At 45.1% G+C, this 17,353-nt stretch overlaps 1 protein-coding gene across 1 annotated transcript in view; it reads right to left on the reverse strand.

The window, feature by feature from the left end:
* Nucleotides 1-17,353, reverse strand: part of CHRNB3 (cholinergic receptor nicotinic beta 3 subunit) — a 55,513-nt gene that overhangs the window by 23,361 nt on the left and 14,799 nt on the right. Inside the window, exon 4 of the mRNA XM_008706336.2 lies at nucleotides 11,176-11,344. Coding sequence (XP_008704558.2) covers nucleotides 11,176-11,344 — 169 coding nt within the window. The remainder of the gene's footprint in view (nucleotides 1-11,175; nucleotides 11,345-17,353) is intronic.

A 17,353-nucleotide genomic window follows, 5' to 3' on the forward strand; every position in this document is an offset into this window, starting at 1 on the left:
CCCCCCCCCCCCCCCCCCCCCCGCCGCAGTGTGACTATCTTTGGAGAGAGAGCCTGTAAGGACATAATTTAGGCTAAATGAAGTCATCAGCATGGGGTCCTAATCCAATCGGACTAGTGTCCTTAGAAGAAGTGGAAGAGACACGAGAGAGTTCTCTCTCCATGCAGGCATGAGGAAAAGCCAGGTGAAGACACTGCCAGAAGGCAACTGTTTCCAAGCCAGGAAGAGCGTTCGCAGCCAGAAATCACACTTGCTGGCACCTTGGTCATGGATTTCGAGCCTCTAGAACTGTGGGATAATACATGTCTGTTAAGCCACACAGTCTGTGGCGCGTCGTTACGGCAGCCCGAACAGCCTAGCACAAATCTGTATTGCTCAAAACAGGCCTGGCCTCCCAAAAAGGCCAAAGGTTTAATGCTTTCTGCCCAGCATCTTCAACCTTCCTCGACTTCCCCAAATAGAAGCTGAAGTCTTTGATGTTATTGGAGCAGATGCAGAGGATAGCCCTAGAAATGGCTCTGGTTTGTCGTTCCTATAAAACAGAACATGATAAGGAAGGGAAAGTGTGTCCACCATTGATTCTTTGAGGCTAGGGCCTCAGTAAACACTCGATGATGTTTGGTGAATGAGCAAATGCGAAGAGGCTCTAACGGCACCTGCCATGCCCACGGGAAGGAGGCAGAGTGAGCCCGGCTTACTGCTCTAGAGAGTGTAGAATCACCGACGTTCTCAGGATTTCCAGGACAAGCGGTCTCTGTTTTAAGGAATAAATGGATTTTTGAAAAGTTGTGTGTAAGCCAAATTTTTGCAAATGGCGTTGTATTTTAAACAAATTCAACAAGACCGGTGTTCTAAGCTTTATCTCAGCAATACATCGACAAGGTGAGAAGCTGCTCTCAGTAGATGAGAGACTCCCTGAGGGGGTGCTTGCATTCCCAAAGTCAGCTTCCGGAAGGGGAGGGATGGGAGAGCATTTATACTCATAAATAATTTCAGCGTGAAAGAGGAAGGACAAGTGAAATGATGAAGAAGTGAAGACAGTGGGAAAGGACTTCTAAGATGATCTAAGCCCCTCATTTTATAGACGAAGATACTGGGGTGCATAGAAGGGCAGTGACTTACCCAGGGTCAACCCAGCTAATCCGTGGTGGGTGTGTTTTTCTGACTCCCAGGTTGTTGATCTTTCCACCAGCTCATCCTTGGACGATTGAGGAGACAAAAAGACTGTTTCCTATGCTGTGGTCTCCTTAATAAAAACTTTTAACAATTCCTGTGTATGGACCCATATTTATTGCTTTTGCTTTTTTTGTTGCTGTGTTGTTGTTAGCGTTGTATTTACCAAAAATATTTCACTGCTATTGAAAGCAATCTATCGCCAGGAAGAATGATATTCTAAAACCAGGTCACAGATAATGTTTGGTGGTAGGGAAATGGTCAACGCTGGTGATGGTGTCCCGTAATCCTACTCTGTCTCCCTCTGCTGCAGCTGAGCTTGGCCCCGAGGGCCTCTTGGATAAGCACTGTGCTCACTGTCCTTGGAGGTGGACACCCAATGCTTTACAGTGGGAGCAAACCTGTTTCAGACTTGACCATGGTCTCCTCACATCTCCTTGCATTAAGTCCTGCTTTGCACCCCCTACACACACACACACACACACACACACACACACACACACACACACACACATTTAGTCTAATGCACATCTCCAGAGGATGTGTGCTGGCTATTAAAGCTTGTCACCATTTCTTTTGGTAGAAAGGAGTTTCATTGGTCCCCTAAATCCCAAGTCTCCCCCTTTCTTCTCCCCTCCCTACTTAATCTTTGTCTCGTTTTCATTTTGTCAAAATATTTGTCTTGGGACTACATAAGCAACTCCACAGGTGGAGGACAAGAAGAGGGAGGACCAGAGGGAGAGCACATGCAAGTGATCAGACAGACGGAGAGCTCTCTGCCTGATTCTAGTAATTTCCTCCATGTGGAACTCATGCTGGGAAAGTGCTCTAGGAGGGAGCTCTGCTCTTGGCTCTGGACGCTGAGTCTCTTGCCAAACTCGTCACTGTTAGAACGAGAATCCAACAAATATTTATTTAACATTGAAAGCCACTGGACTCAGATTTAGAGACATGAGTTCTGGTCTTGTTTCCAAACCAGGCGATCTTAATTAAGCAAAGCATTTAACCTCTCCCGGTAAAAATAGAATGCGGATGATCGGTAAGCCCTTACCAACTCACATGCCCTACACTGCTAGGATTTCATGCCCATGAAACAGCCGCAAAATGTGACCTATTCGTGCCCAATATTTGTTATTCTGAAGACATAAAAAAGAGGCGCTGTTTAAGACGTACCATTGATTGGAGAACTTCACTCCTGGCTGCTATTTACTACAACAGAGGAGGCACTGGGTGAGGTGGCTAACGCTATGCAGGGATTCGACAGGACCCACTGACCAGGAGGAGGGTAGGACTCTCTCAACCCCTGAAAGTAGGGTCATGAGAGATTTGGATGAAGTACCCAGTACCAGCTTGAGACAAAGAAATTTTTCCTTGGAACCTACAACGTGAACCTCTAGCCTCGTTATTCTTCTTGCCCATGTTTCCTTTCCTTTCTTCACGCTCTCAGACCTTCTGCTCTCTCCTCACCCAATTATCAAAACCCACTTTCTGCAAAATTTTGACAAGTTCATGCACTCTGAGGTATACATAACTGATAAGACTTAATCGATGACAATTCTCATGCTTATTTATGGTTTTATTGAAGACAACACCATTGTTTGCCCGTAGCTAAGAGAGTAAAGAAGTAATCGAAGACTTTTCAACCTCAGCAAACATGGTTGGGAGAGACACGTTTTTTGTTCTGACACCTTTTGGTATATTTCGGTTTTGTCATTCCATTATCACCACCTTGTCCAAAAAAAAATCATACCACAAATATGTTAGCTTCTGCTGTCAACACATAGAACTAGCCCTCAGGGTGAAATACATAATAAATATTGAAGATTCTTGCTAGCGTGAGAGTTTATTAGAATGACTTCGGTTTTTTCCCTCTTGCATCCCCCACGCTGGAATCATTCCTAGGATACAGTAGATCCTCAGTAAATATTTATTGAATGAGTAAATACATGTCATTGTGTGGTAAGAGTGATGGGAAAATGAGTAAGATATAGTCCCTATTTCTGGGAGCAGACACAAACACACAAAGCATGAATTAGCAACACAAGAAATGTCACAAGGCCATACTCAATCATCCTTTCCACCAAAGCCCAGAAATCTAAAACTGAGGGGTTGCCCCCTGTAATTTGGAAAAGGTAGTTTTGGGTAACAAAAAGAAACTATTTTTTTTGCAAGGAGTAGCAGAGTTAAAGAACTTAAGGAAAGGTGGTACAGATCTGAAAACAGAAATAGACTTTAATGGATCTAGAAATGCTCACAGATGTGAGAGTGACTATAGTATTGATTTATTACAGATCTGTGACAGACACAGCACAGTACACATTCCCAAGCCCTTGCCCTAACTGATGCAGAACGAGCACCAGGCTCCCTTCCGTTCCCAGTTTTCTTATGTAACCATTGCTGTGCAAGGAAGAGGGTGCACGGATGAACGGAGAGGGTTTACGCAACCACCCCTGCTAAGCAGTGAGACGACTTCCCTGGGGAGAGGGTGGTAAGAATCAACTCTTTCATAGTAAATAGAACAGCAGATAAAGGCAGAAAAACTGGATATTAACTGTGTGCTGAAACACACAGAAGTTGATTATCATTTTTATGATTGACAAATTGCATTTCAGACTCCAGAGATCAAATGTAGTGATATTCGAAAGTAGGTCTGATGCCCTGGGCACTTAGAAAGAACTGCTTTTGAGTCCTCAGGATGAAAAAGGGCTACATTTTTAAAGATATGATACTGTTCAGGTGTGCGTGCCTAGATTTGAAATCTAGGATTTATTAAATCTAGGATTTAATTCAGGACTTGGGCGAATCTCACCCGGTGCCTCTGGTTCCCAATAGTCAAACATGGCAAAAATACTAGTGAGAAATAAATGCAAATTGCTGATGGGACAGCAGGGTTTTCTCACCGTCTGGCCCCTGGCTCTAAATGGTTTTCTTTGCGATGGGAAGAGCTTTGTGTTCTTCGGTTACATAAAAAGTGAAATGATTCCCACACCCAGATAGCTGGCAGGGACAAATGACCACTTCCCCCTAAACTTTGCAGTTATCTTCTCCCTCTTTCCATTCTCTTTTCTCTGTCTGTCTTTCTCTCTGTCCCTCTCTCCTTTTATTTGCCTTCTTTCTTTATTAAGAATTCTCTGACTTTCCGGTGGATAATAGTCACAGAAAACTCACACATGTTCATAGACTTTTGATGTCTATTTTTGTTTAATCGTGACATACAAACATACTAAATATACCCACGCACAAATTCATTAAAGTTTGTATATAGACCTATGGGCTATATTGGATAAAATTAAGTACCTACACACAGATATAATGATTATTCATAGACATGATATAAAAATGTTGCGGAGTAAATTTCTGTGCCAAATATTTTAAAGATTCTGAGAAGCATTCAGTGCATTCAGTAACATTTTTCCTGCTTTTATATCTTCCCACCAAGTTCATGATTCAAAAGGAATAGCCCAGAAAAATGACAACAGCATAAATACGATGGAATCCATAGGTATGATTTCTTTAGCAATATATAGATTTTCTAGAATTACTCATTAGAGCCATATCCTAAAGTTTATGCTAAAAATGCCTATACATTACATTTTGTAATTCTAATATTATCAACACCATATTTCCGCCTCCCTGGCTTAAATCATTCTACGACGTTGGAGTTTTAATTCACTTTACCCTGAGCTTACCTGAGGGAGTGACACCAAGGACGATGAACACGAGGATCAAGCCTGCCAGTCTCATGATGTCAGTTTAGGAAAGATAACTCCTTCCTTTTAAACAATACAGTATTTCCATCAGAAAGGGAGGTTTTGAAAAGAAAACGCAGTGGTTCAAAATCCGAAGTGGAACCCAAGGGGAAAGTAGACACCTGAAGTGGGATAAGCTAGTCTCAAGCCACCTCGCCTCGGTGCGATGATTCTTAAACTACACTTCATTGATTTCCAGTCAGCTGTCAGATCGTGTAAGTCTAAAACATATCTCTGGGTCCTAACTCCTGACTTATTAATTTCCTCTCTCACAAAGACACACAGGGCAGAAGGGAAAGGATGAAGCCAGACAACCTGTGAATTCCCTGTGGTATTTTTCTCACGGTTGGAGAGCTAGCAAAGGAGAAAAACCGCATTTTATCACAGGCATCATGGAAATTATGAGAAGTTTCTCACACACGTTATTCCTCCCTTGTGTCTTCATTTTGAACTTGGAGCTTGAGAATAATGAATGTGAGGGGGGTCAATAGGTACAAAATTCCAGTTATAAAATAAGTCATGGGGACGCAACGTGCAACATGGCACTATAGTTAACCAGGCGACTGCATATTTGAAAGTTGCTAGAAGAGTAGATCTTAAAAGTTCTTGTCATGAGGGGCGCCTGGGTAGCGCAGTCGTTAAAGTGTCTGCCTTCGGCTCAGGGCGTGATCCTGGTGTACCGGGATCGAGTCCCACATCAGGCTCCTCTGCTATGAGCCTGCTTCTTCCTCTCCCACTCCCCCTGCTGTGTTCCCTCTCTCGCTGGCTGCCTCTCTCTGTCAAATAAATAAATAAAATCTTTAAAAAAAAAAAAAAAAAGTTCTCGTCATGAGAAAAAAAATGTGTAACTATGTGTGCTGATGGATGGTAACTAGACTTATTGTGACCATTTTGCAATATATCCAAACATTGAATTGTTATGCTGTGTACCTGAAACCAATATAATGTTACATGTCTATTACACGGCAACTTTAAAAAGAGAATAATGAATGTGTTCTCACGTGTTCTAGTGTCAGAGCCTCCTCTGTGCTTCCCTTGAGGATTCTGCCAGGACTGGAAGTCTGGGTGTTAGAATTCCCCCCCTCCTGAGTGTCCACACAGCCACTGCCTCCTGAGGATGGCCGCCTCCACTGGGTGCCACCATTGTAGCGTGGTCCTGGCTGCTGGAAGAGCCAGCCAGCCTCTGGCTCCTTCTGCATTTTTGCAAAGTTCTCACCTATCTCCTTGCAACTTCCTTCCTCCCTGAAGACACACTCATCTTGTCTCCATCCCACTCTAGAAACCTCAAAGAATCTCGTCAGTGAGTCTAGACCTTCGGATCCACCTTATCCTTCTACAGGAGAAAATGTGGTCAGAGCTTGGTCTTGTTTTGTTTCCCTTATGGGACTTGGAGGCTGATAATGCCACCCTTCCTCTGATTCACCTTCTTTGCAGTGGATCAGATTTTCATTGAGTTCAGTGCTGTCCATACCCAGTGGGTCCCTCATAAAGGCAAATCTAATGAATGAGCAAGTGTAAGTTAAGGCTGGATACAGGAGAGGGCCAGGTGGGAACAGGTACCTGGATGGGGACCGAGCACGGGAGCAACAAGCTCCAGGGCACTGAGGAACTCCACCTGGACAACACTGACCCCATCTTTGGCCCTCCATCTGGGGCACAGCTGGTGCCATCTTAGCTAGTGGAGAGCTCCTCTGGCTTGCGGGTGGCTCCACCTTAGATAACTACCCTGTGACCGCACCCACTGGCCCCTCACTCCACAAAATCTGGGGATTAAGTTGGATAGCTGCAGAGAATAGGCCGAGAGTAGGGGTGGAGAATAGCAGTGTAGTGCCCTGGATGGTTGGTCCATTCGCCCCGATTGCCCCTGTCAGTAAGCTACCCTGAATAAAACTCTGTGTAAATGGTATGGCTTGCTTTGTTTTTCAGTATTAAAGTGCTTTCTCAGCCTGGAGGTACATTACTGACCCTCCTTCCCCTTCTAACACTGATTTAATCCAATTTAAAATTTTCTTGATGTTATCTTATTAGGCCCCCACTTTGTGCCATTAGCAATTTTCAAACACCAGGCCCTGCTCAATAAGGCACCAATATGTAACCAAAACAGCCCTGGCTGAGGAGACAGCACTCTGCCCCTCCTCATGCCCACCTCCCTGATCTTCTCTGAGAACCCCCAAGGATGGGTCTGTGTTCTTTTATCCCTGTATCTTCACTTTCTCTCCGGCATCTATCACATGAAATGCTTAAGAGTGTTCCTTGGAAGAAAGGAGGAAGGAAACAATCAGACATTGATTTCCTATGCATCTGAATCCTGTTCCGGGCCTGCTGTGAATTTACAACCGTCTCAGGAATAAATTAGCCACTAACCCAGAGGTGCGGGAAGTATCACCTTTCTTTATTTCAATAAATCAAATAAAATGAAGCTTGCCGTTCCATGGAGCAGGCAGAAAAATCAGTCTCAATCCTCTTGCTTAGGGTGGCACGAGAATTGGGAAGGCTTACGTGGTGCCCACAATACAGGGCAGGCCTGTAGGCTCCAGTCCATCTTAGCCATGGCAGATGGGTCATCAGTGGCCAGCCCATATGGTCCTTTGGGAGTGGCCCTTGTACTACCCTTTGCTTGGTTGAATGCCCAGAATTCTGCCAGGACTGGAAATCTGGGTGATAGGTGGCCTCCTGAGGATGGCCACCTCCATTGGGTGCCACCATTGTAGCGTGGTCCTGGCTGCTGGAGGGACCAGCCAGCCCCTGGCTCCTTCTGCACTTTTGCAAAGTTCTCACCTATCTCTCCTTGCAGCTTCCTTTCTCCCTGAAAACACACTCATCTTGTCTCCATCCCACCCTAGAAACCTCAAAGAATCTCATCAGTGAGTTTAGATCTTCAGTGACAGCAGACATCAAGTAAACAGGAAGAGAAGTAGTCTTTAAGCAGCTTCTGCTTTGGGTCCCTATAAACACAAGGAGTCCAGAGCCCGGTTCCTTTCCTGGAAAACGTAGGAATAAAACATACAGAGTACAAAACACAATCCTTACCTCAAAAAATCATCCTGTTTTGAATGAGTGCGCTCATGTTCCCTCGCCCGTTCTATAACCAATAATTAACACGAGCTAGGCAGCCGCCTGGGCTCTGGTGTTGGGTCTGTCAAAGTAGAAATAATCAGAGGTCCCCATTATCCACAGAGCATAAGTTTGCATTCTAGGACCCCAAGCAAAACCTCTGCTCATACATCACTGACCAAATGGGCTCCATGTGAAGAGTGGGCTCACTCATTCGGAGGCTCTGGAATGCTCTCCAGACACGTATTCATGATAGTCACAAAACCGAAACTGAAGGTGAACGAAAGCAGATGTGCTTTCATCTGAAGATTGGAAAGTTATAATCAGTATTTTAAGTTATTTATTTATTATTTTTAATACACCCAGTGTGGGGCTTGAATTTACAATCCCGAGATCAAGAGTTGCGTGCTCTACTGACCGAGCCAGGCGCCTCTGATCAGTATTTTTTTTTCAATTGTGAAAGTAGTATAATCCTAACTGTAAATTTTAAGAACACGTATGATTCATCTTCCTAATCTAACCACCATCAAGATCTTGGTCTACACACACACACACACACAATATTGCATAATTTTTGTCTACCTTATAGATAAGTTTATCCTTCAGCAGAACTGTTACTATTTGCAATATAAAACGTGATACATGAAAAAAGAGAATGTGTTAATATCAACTTTGAGGGAAAAAAAGAAACTTTTAGAAATGATTTCATGACCTGTAGGAAGACAAAAGGGAGAATTGCAGATGCTTCCAGAGTAAGTTAAGTGGATTCAGAGGTAGTCGAGCAACCACAGACAGGGTGTTGATTAACAAGTGGATGTCAACCTAAAAGAAGGTCCCTGGTGACATTTTCCCGTGTGGCAGCATGGCTCTGACACATTCAACATCTTTCAAGTGCTTTCTTACAGGCATGGAAGATATGCTGTCAGATTTGCAAATAACACAAAAATAAGAGAATCAACTTGATTGCAAGGTCCCTTGCAATACTAGACTATACAACCTCGTCATCCACTGTTGTGACCGAATCAAGATCCAGAACAGCCTCAAAAAACTGGGATGCTGAGCCCATACCGACAAGGCGGGATAGCTTTGAATGATATTGGTGTGAATTGGGACAAAATATGTCCATTTCTACAAAAAAAATTTTGAACACTTAGAAACACTAGATATATTGAAGCATTCATTCATGAATTGCCTTTATTGCAATTTATAAAATACTGACAGCATCTTGGTTACCATAAGAATGGTGTCCAGAGCAGCAGACCCCCTTGCCCGAGGCACCTGAAACCATCTCACTGAGGCCACATGCATTAAGAAAACCCATCTAGGGGAGTCACGAGACCCGGGGTTAGAAAGTGGACCTTATGAGCAATGATTAAAGAGCAAGGAGTTTCGGTTAGAAATAAAGAAGTCCTAGGGAACTGTTTTTTTTTGTTGTGAAAAGTTTTGCTATGTGACTGTGAACCCCTGGACACCAACTTCATTTTACGAGCAAGGATAGGGAAGCCCAGAGAGATGGAATCACGGTCCCGAGGCACACGGCTAGGTGATGGTAGAAGCAGGGTCAGAGTCATGTACCATGCCACTTAATAAGATACCTGTTAACCAGACTGTATCGATTTATAGAGAAATGGGGGTGGAGAGAACACACACCCTGCCTTTGCAGGTTCATCACCTCTGACTCTCCCCAGTTATTCATCACACTCTCTTCTTTGGGCCCTTCCCTAGGTCTTACCTCAGTCATTCCGGCCGCTGCCTGTCTGCCTTTCCATCTAGCCAGCATTACTAGAACTTCAAATACTCTTCTTACTACCAGTGGGATGTTTTGTGGGAGGGATTCAGGACAGAGTGTTGGTATTCATAGGAGTCAAAGGTCTAGAATTTCACAGTATATGACTTTGAAAGTCTCACTGCCCTCCCAAATAATCTCCCAAGTAATGGCTCACTTTTCACTCTAAAGATAATTCTTTGGATTTCAAACTTATTAAATTCAAAGAGCCTGGGAGGGACAGCCCTTTGATACACAGAGTTTCAACCCTTTTCCTTCCTTTGCACTGCTCGCTTGTGTGACATCCTCCCAATTGGAACATTTCTCATTATCTGCAGAGATTTGAAACTCACGACTTTTAAATACGTGGCAAATTATTTTCTGAGATCAAGCCAGGAGCCAAGGGGCTCCTGAGAATGCTTTGCATTTCCCCAGGTTTAGCGTTAGCAGCGACTAGGACCCTGAGAAAAGACTTAGCGACGCTGGAGGTGCGGTACGGGCCTTGGGAGCCCCCTGGTGGACGGTAGAGCATACTTCAGTCTTAGGCCTACGGACTCCCTTTTAAAGGACGTGTGCTTTAGAAATTTTACGTTCCTTAAAATTTGAATTTAACAAACTAAAGTAAAAGCATGCTACTCAACTCCCAACCTAAGCACCAGAAGGCAGTGGTCTGTGGGTCTAAGAGCTCCACGCACCCTCACACAGCTCTCGGGCAGGGGGTGCAGGCCACCAGGAGCTGCGGCCTCCCAGCCTGGAGAGTCGAGGGCCGCCCCTGCGCGGGGGAGGCAGGCGCAGCGGCGCTGGGAGCGCCCCCCTCCCCCCGCAACCTTGGCGGTCACCGTGGGAAGGACGGCTTGAACCGAGAAACCATCTCTAAACTCACCACACACAGCAGCGTTTCCCAGACCTGTCTGTGCTTCTGAGAAACACACATTGCTGGATGCTTTCCGCAGGAACTCTGGACCCGGTGGTCTGGAATGGGGCCCGCGTGGTTTTGAAGAGAAGCCGGGTTTTACTGCCACAGACCACCGACTGGCACGGTCTTCCAAGTTAAGCCACCACAAGGACCGGGAGGAAACACTCGATGACAGTGGGCCCGACCACAGGAGACCACCACGCGGGGAGGAGGCTGCGGGCTGTCCAGGGTGGGGGTGGGGGGCAGCCCCAGGAGGCCCCAGGGTCCCCCCCACCACCACCACCCCGGGAGGACTGCCCAGGTCCAGGGAGGGCCCCCGGCGGAGGAGGGGCTGCTCCTGTTCTTCTCTTACAAAGAGGATTAAAGAAGACCCTTTCGGTGATACACACTTTACGTCACATTTCACGTCACATTTCACGAAGTGGACAGTCTCTTGTCGGAGCAAATGGACGGAAAGTAGGAAGCTTTTATTGGGTACAGAAAAAAGACCAAGGATGAGACAAATAGGAAATACCGGCCTGGCCGTCTTGCTGGGGTGAGGAGGCGCACAGGTGGTTGGGCGAGTGGGGACCAGCGGACTGGGTCCATGGCACGCCTGGCCCCGCACAGCATTGGCAAGGACCGCAAAGTCGTCCGGGTCTCCGTCAGCTGCTGTGGCTCCTGGGCGGCAGCGGCTGCATCTTGAGCCTAGAAGTTTATTTCAACACTTTCAATTTCATTCTTCACCTATTCCTTCTCGGAGACTTGACTGCCTCCTATGTGAATGATGGAGTTTTCCTTCCCTACGGTCAACTCACCACCATCATTTTTCAGTACTTTCTCCTGGTCAGGGAAACAGTGCAGCCATTCCTGGTCAGAATTGCCAGGCCTGAGGTTTGGGTTTCCAACCCTAACCTTTGGGAGGCGTTTAATTTCAATCCGGACTCCTCTTCAGCAGTGGTGCTTGTTTAGATGGCCAGTGGTCAGGCAGCCAGGCTCACCCCTCCCCTAGCAAATAGGGAGGAGGGTTTACATGGCAGGTGCTGGGGATTTAGCTTGTTCTACAGAACCAGCTCTGTGCTGAAGGGAGCTTCATCTCAGCCCCTCCTGGTGGGAGTGCAGCTCAAGCGGGCTTCGGCCAGGGTGGGCTTCTGGACCCAGGTGAGTGATCCTGGGTGCCCACCGCACATGCACAAAGAGGCTGCCAGAAGCTGAAGTGAGAGGGTGCTGCGGTCAAAACAGTAGAGTTCAAATCAGTAAACAGGAGCAAAGGGGATCCCCAGGGCAAGGATTCCGAGCTGCATCTCTCAGGGGTCAGAGGGACTTAGGAACAGAGCAAGTGGTAAAGAAGAAAGTTGGAAGGGAGCAAGAAAAGAGAGTCTTGGATTTCAGCCGTGAGTGCACCCAACTGGGAGCTCAAAGGTCTGTTTTATTGAGAGTCAGACAGGTGGTGTGTGCGTGTGAGTTGCCCTAATAGCACTGGGCTGGGGCTTGGTTATGAGTAATTGATCAGGAATTATCTATAAAAGGATTCTGTTGTGTGGGTAGAACACTGGCCTAAGAGTCAGGAACCCTGAATTTTGCTGCTCATTAATTGTGTGACCTTGGATAAATAAATTTTAGTGGAGTTAGATTCCTCATCTATCCAGTAAAAGAAGTTGGATTAGATCAGTTCTCAGTGCTCCCTTGGGGAGCTTTTAAAAAATAATGATGCCTGGGGATGGCACCCAGAGATACTGATTTTATTTTTCATTAATCTCTACATCCAAAGCGGGGCTTGAACTCACAACCCCAAGATCAAGAATCTTGTGCTCCACTGACTGAGCCCGCCGGGCGCCCCTGAGATGCTGATTTTAACTGGCCCACTGTGAAGCCCAGCAATCATATACTTTTTAAGCTCTCCAGATAATTTCAATCTGTAGTCAAAGTGTCAAACAATAGACCAGATGAACTCTGCTTCCCTTAAATTTGAAAATCCTATGAATCTGTCATAGGCAGGGTAGCCAACCATCTGATTTGACCAGCACTGTCCCAGTTTTAAAACTGAAAGTCCCCTCTCCCAGAAAATGCCAGGTTTGAGCCCCATCATTCCCCCTCTGATATCAGTACAAAAGAAAAGAAGAGAGGTGCACTCACAGCTCTCTGGGTGTGTGTGTGTGCGTGTTTGGGGGTGGGGCGGGGGGGGTGTCGTGTGTGCAGGTAAGCTTTACGACTCCACCATTCACCTGCTACATAATTGCCATGTGCACAGCTAAGTACACATTTGGATAAACCCTACCTTGCATGGATTTCTAAAGATTATAGGTCAACCATCCTGGCCTATTTCCTGTTCTCCAGCCTGATGCTTTAAGAAAGCATCCTCCCCACCCCACCCCCTTCTGACTCTAGTAAAGGACAATTTAAGGGCAGAACAGTTTTTAAAAACGTTCATTCATCCAACAGGTATCCATTTAATCTTTACCTCCTGATTCTTCTCCCTCTCTACTCTGTATCCAGCCCCCACAAAAATGTATTTTCTCTGCCTTCAAAATATATCCTGAATCTCAAAACATCTCCCTTCTAACTATCTCCACTTCAATTACCCTAGTGCAGTGGTTTTCAGACTTGAAGGATGTTAGAACCACCAGGTAGGATTGTTAAAATTATAATTCTAGAAACCAGAGTTTCTGATTCCGGAGGCCTGAGGTGGGACCCATGGTACACATTTCCAACAAGGTCTCAGATGTTACCTTCTGCATCCAGGGTACCGCGTGGAGATCGGGTAGGGTGGGACGCAGGACTCCAGGAGAACATGACTCTTGAGCTATGGGCTTAAAAAAAATGGTGTATATACACATAACATAAATTTACAGAAAATCCTAACCACTTTTAAGCATCCAGTTTGGTCGTGTTAAGTACATTCACATTGTTATGCAACCGTCACCACCATCCATCTCCAGAGCTCTTCTAATCTTGCAAAACTGAAATTCTGTACCCATTAAATGCCAACTCCCCATTGTCCCCTGCTCCCAGTCCCTGGAAGCCAACATTCTACTTTCTCTGAATTTGATTACTCATATAGGTGGAATCATACTGCTGTATTTGTGTTCGTCTTTTTGTGACTAGCTTATTTCACTTAACACAGCATCCTCAGGGATCATCTGTGTTGGAGCACGGGCCAGAATTGCCTTCTCTTTTTAAGGCTGAGTAATATTCCATGGTATATATCTCTTCAGTTGCATATATACATCTCACATTTTGTTTATCCACTCATCTGTTGATGGCCACTTTTCTTGCTTCCACCTTCTGTGAGTACGCTCTGTGCACATGGGTGTACAAATATCTCTTTGAGTCTCTGCTTTCAGTTATTTGGGATATACACCCAGAAGTGGAACTCTTGGATCCTATGGTTATTCTTTTTAATTTTTTGAGGAAACATCACACTGTTTCCCACAGCTGCTGGACCATGTCACCTCCCCACCTGCAGTGCACACAGGTCCCAATGTCTCTCCCCACCAACACTTGTCATTTTTTGTTTGTTTGTGTTTTGATAGGAGCCCTGCTGGGCTGTGGGGCTGCTATGCTTCGTGATTCAGAAAATTTATAAAATTGTAGTTCTTAAAAATCTTTAACGTGAACTTTATAGGGAAAGAAGATGAATGTTTCTTTGATGATATTTGATATTTCTTTCATCTACTCCCTTTACCTTCACTCTTCCTTCTTATTTTTTTTTCTTTTGTTCTTCTTTCCTCTCTATGCATTCCTCACTGGCTCTTATCCAACCCTCCCTCTTATAGAACAGTCATCTTCCCCATGCGGCAAGCTGTTTCCCTTTCAAAATTACTGAAATCTTTTTTTTTTTTTTTGAGCCAAGAGTCAGAATGAACTAATTCTCAATTAGGTTGTAAAACAGTGGAAGTTTGAGTGAGTTCTTGGGTGCTTCTTCAAACATACCCATCTTGGGACACCTGGGTGGCTCAGTCGGTTAAGTGGCTGCCTTCAGCTCAGGTCATGATCTCAGGGTCCTGCGATCAAGTCCCACATCAGGCTCCTTGCTCAGCAGGGAGGCTGCTTCTCCCTCTGCCTGCTGCTCCCCGTGCTTGTGCTCTCTCTCTCTCTCTCTCAAAGAAATAAATAAAACCTTAAAAAACAAAACCAAAACAACCACATTTTTCCAAAATGATCCAGCAATTGTACTTTGGTTTATAAAAGGAGCAATAAGGGGTGATAATACGGGATTCCAAGGTGTCACTTTTTTTCCTTGCAACTGTTGACCACAATTTGTAATTTGATTATAGTTCAGAGGTGCAGATATTAGAATTGCTTGTCCTTTGCATTGAGCAAGAAGAAGGTTAAGATGTATGTATATCAGAAAAACAAAGATGGCAACCCATAGGCAAGAAAACAGATGGTTTTTCCTCCTCATGATTAATATATTTTTTGTTTTATTTTTTGCGAGTAATGGATTTTAGAGATTCAGAGGCCCCAACTGGCAACTGAGACCGAGGCTGAGAACGTCGAGTTTTCTGTCCCTACAGGGCTGGAGGCAAAGATCACAACAGTGGAGAAAAGGGTGTGCCTGGAGGATCCACATCAGTAGACCTTCAACGGATGAGGAGGCCAGACCAGAGAGACCTCCCCCCACATCTCCCATATTCGTTGGCCTCCATGAGTGATATAAGAAACATTCAAATAATTTGAATTTGAGGGTTCCAGAGTGAGTTCTTAATTTCTATGTGCCATCTACTGACATTATTATATATAATTACATTATATTAAATATATATATTTATGCACTGCTGATTAAATACCAGTATAAGTGTTAAAAAAGATAATATTATCTATTGAATATAGGCTCTAGCAAGTTGCTCCAGATAAATATAGCCATGCTAGAACAAGCAGCCCTTCCATGCTTTGAAGATTATCCTCTTAGACTCAACAGCCTCAGAAGTGACACTCATGAAGGCAGGAAAGACACCATGTCCCAGGGATATCAGCCAAGTCACCTTGGTGGTGAGCAGGGTGACATGTCACAGACAGGTTGTCCTTAGAAGTGAACATGGTTTATGTCAGTACAGTCCCTCTCAGTCAAGATAAAGGCATGTAGTTTTATGGAGAGCAAAGCAGGAAAATTTCTGGCTCATCCAACAATGTGAAGACTGTTGTTTAAGAATCAGTTATTCAGACTTCAATATTCAGAATGAATCAACAAGAATCTCTTGAAAACCGGTGTTGAGGTCATCTGTGATAGAAGCTTTCAGTAATACACAAAGATGGTAAGACAGCGTCCTGCCCATCCTGGCAATTCTATAATTGCCAGCATTCTCTTGTTACAACGAACAGGACTTCAAATCACACTTGCTTAGAATCAAAAAAATCAAGGGGCACCTAACGGAGTGATGCTAGGGGGTTTTATGCGGTCAGATGAACATCTAAATACACAGGTGCCGGGAGGCGGGGAAGCAGGACTGTGGGCACCGTGAAGACCAGAACTAGGGACTCAAAGTCACCAGAGCTTCCTCTCTCCAGGTATTGCTTTAGTGTTGCCTGGTGTGGATGGGTTCTTCCACATGGTGCCTGGTACATCCAGCCTCACTTACACCTTTCACCTAGTCCCTGACCAGAGAGGGAAGGGAGCTTCTCTCCCAACCTCGAAAATGTCAAATAAAAGAATTTTGGCCACTACGCACTGTGGGCAGAGCTGAAGTATTACGATGGTCTCATCCTGGATCCTCTTGGAACTTGTAGGGTCCTTTATGAGAAGAGAGGATATGGTGTCAGACAGAATCAAGTCACCACACAGTCATTGCAGCAAGATGACGCTCACGGACATAAAGCAGTAGTGAAATACGTGATAATGGGCCAAGGAAATGTGCAATCGGTACAGTGTCAGGGGCTCTCCTGGCCTGCGTGTGCCTGCTCACCGCCACCACACCCACTGTGGCTCTTCGGCTACGCAGGCGTTGCAGAGACACTGGGTAGTCCTTGAAGTCCAAGAACCGAATCACAGAAAACATTTAACTAGGGAATTCCCAGGTTTCCCCTTCTTTCTATAGCACAGTAACCACCAAGGAGATGTTCTAGCTCTTAGATTTGATTCGAAAGGTTTTGTGAAACATACTCCTTGATCTCACCGACTCTGCAATCCTTTGTGAGTTCTCTGTGGCTTGCCTGCAGGCAGAAGATGTCCTGGACACCTGAATATTATCATCAAATTTGCATTTTGTTATCTTCTTTTCTTATATCTGATAGTTTCTACCCACACCGCACCCAGTGGCTATCACAGAATCATGAAGTTAATATTTTCCTGTTCCCTTCTCAATTGCTATCTGTAGGAGGGTGTTGGAAGTTGTATGGGGTGGAAACACCTGGGAGCTGGGCCTCTGGTGTTTGAGTATTGACCCTCATATCTGATCAGTTAATTCAGTAGTTCTCAACCGGGGGCCCTTTTGTCCTGCTTGGGACATTTGGTAATGTCTGAAGACATTTTGGTTGTCACACTGGGAAGAAGGGTGCTACTGGCATTCAGTGGGTAGAGGTCAGGGATGCTATTAAATACTCTACTAACACAGGAGAACCCCACAGCAATGAACTATCTGCCCACAATGTCAACGTGCCAAGGTTAGATACTGTTTCTAATCCAGCAAACAGTAGGAGTCCAGTTCTCTGGAGGGTTAAGGATGGATGTAGGATAAATTGGAAGGAATGTTCTAGATGTTCTCAGAAGTAGGAAAGGAG

This window comes from Ursus maritimus, unplaced genomic scaffold (assembly GCF_017311325.1).
Source record: "Ursus maritimus isolate PB19 unplaced genomic scaffold, ASM1731132v1 scaffold_28, whole genome shotgun sequence".
Taxonomy (NCBI): Eukaryota; Metazoa; Chordata; class Mammalia; order Carnivora; family Ursidae; genus Ursus; species Ursus maritimus.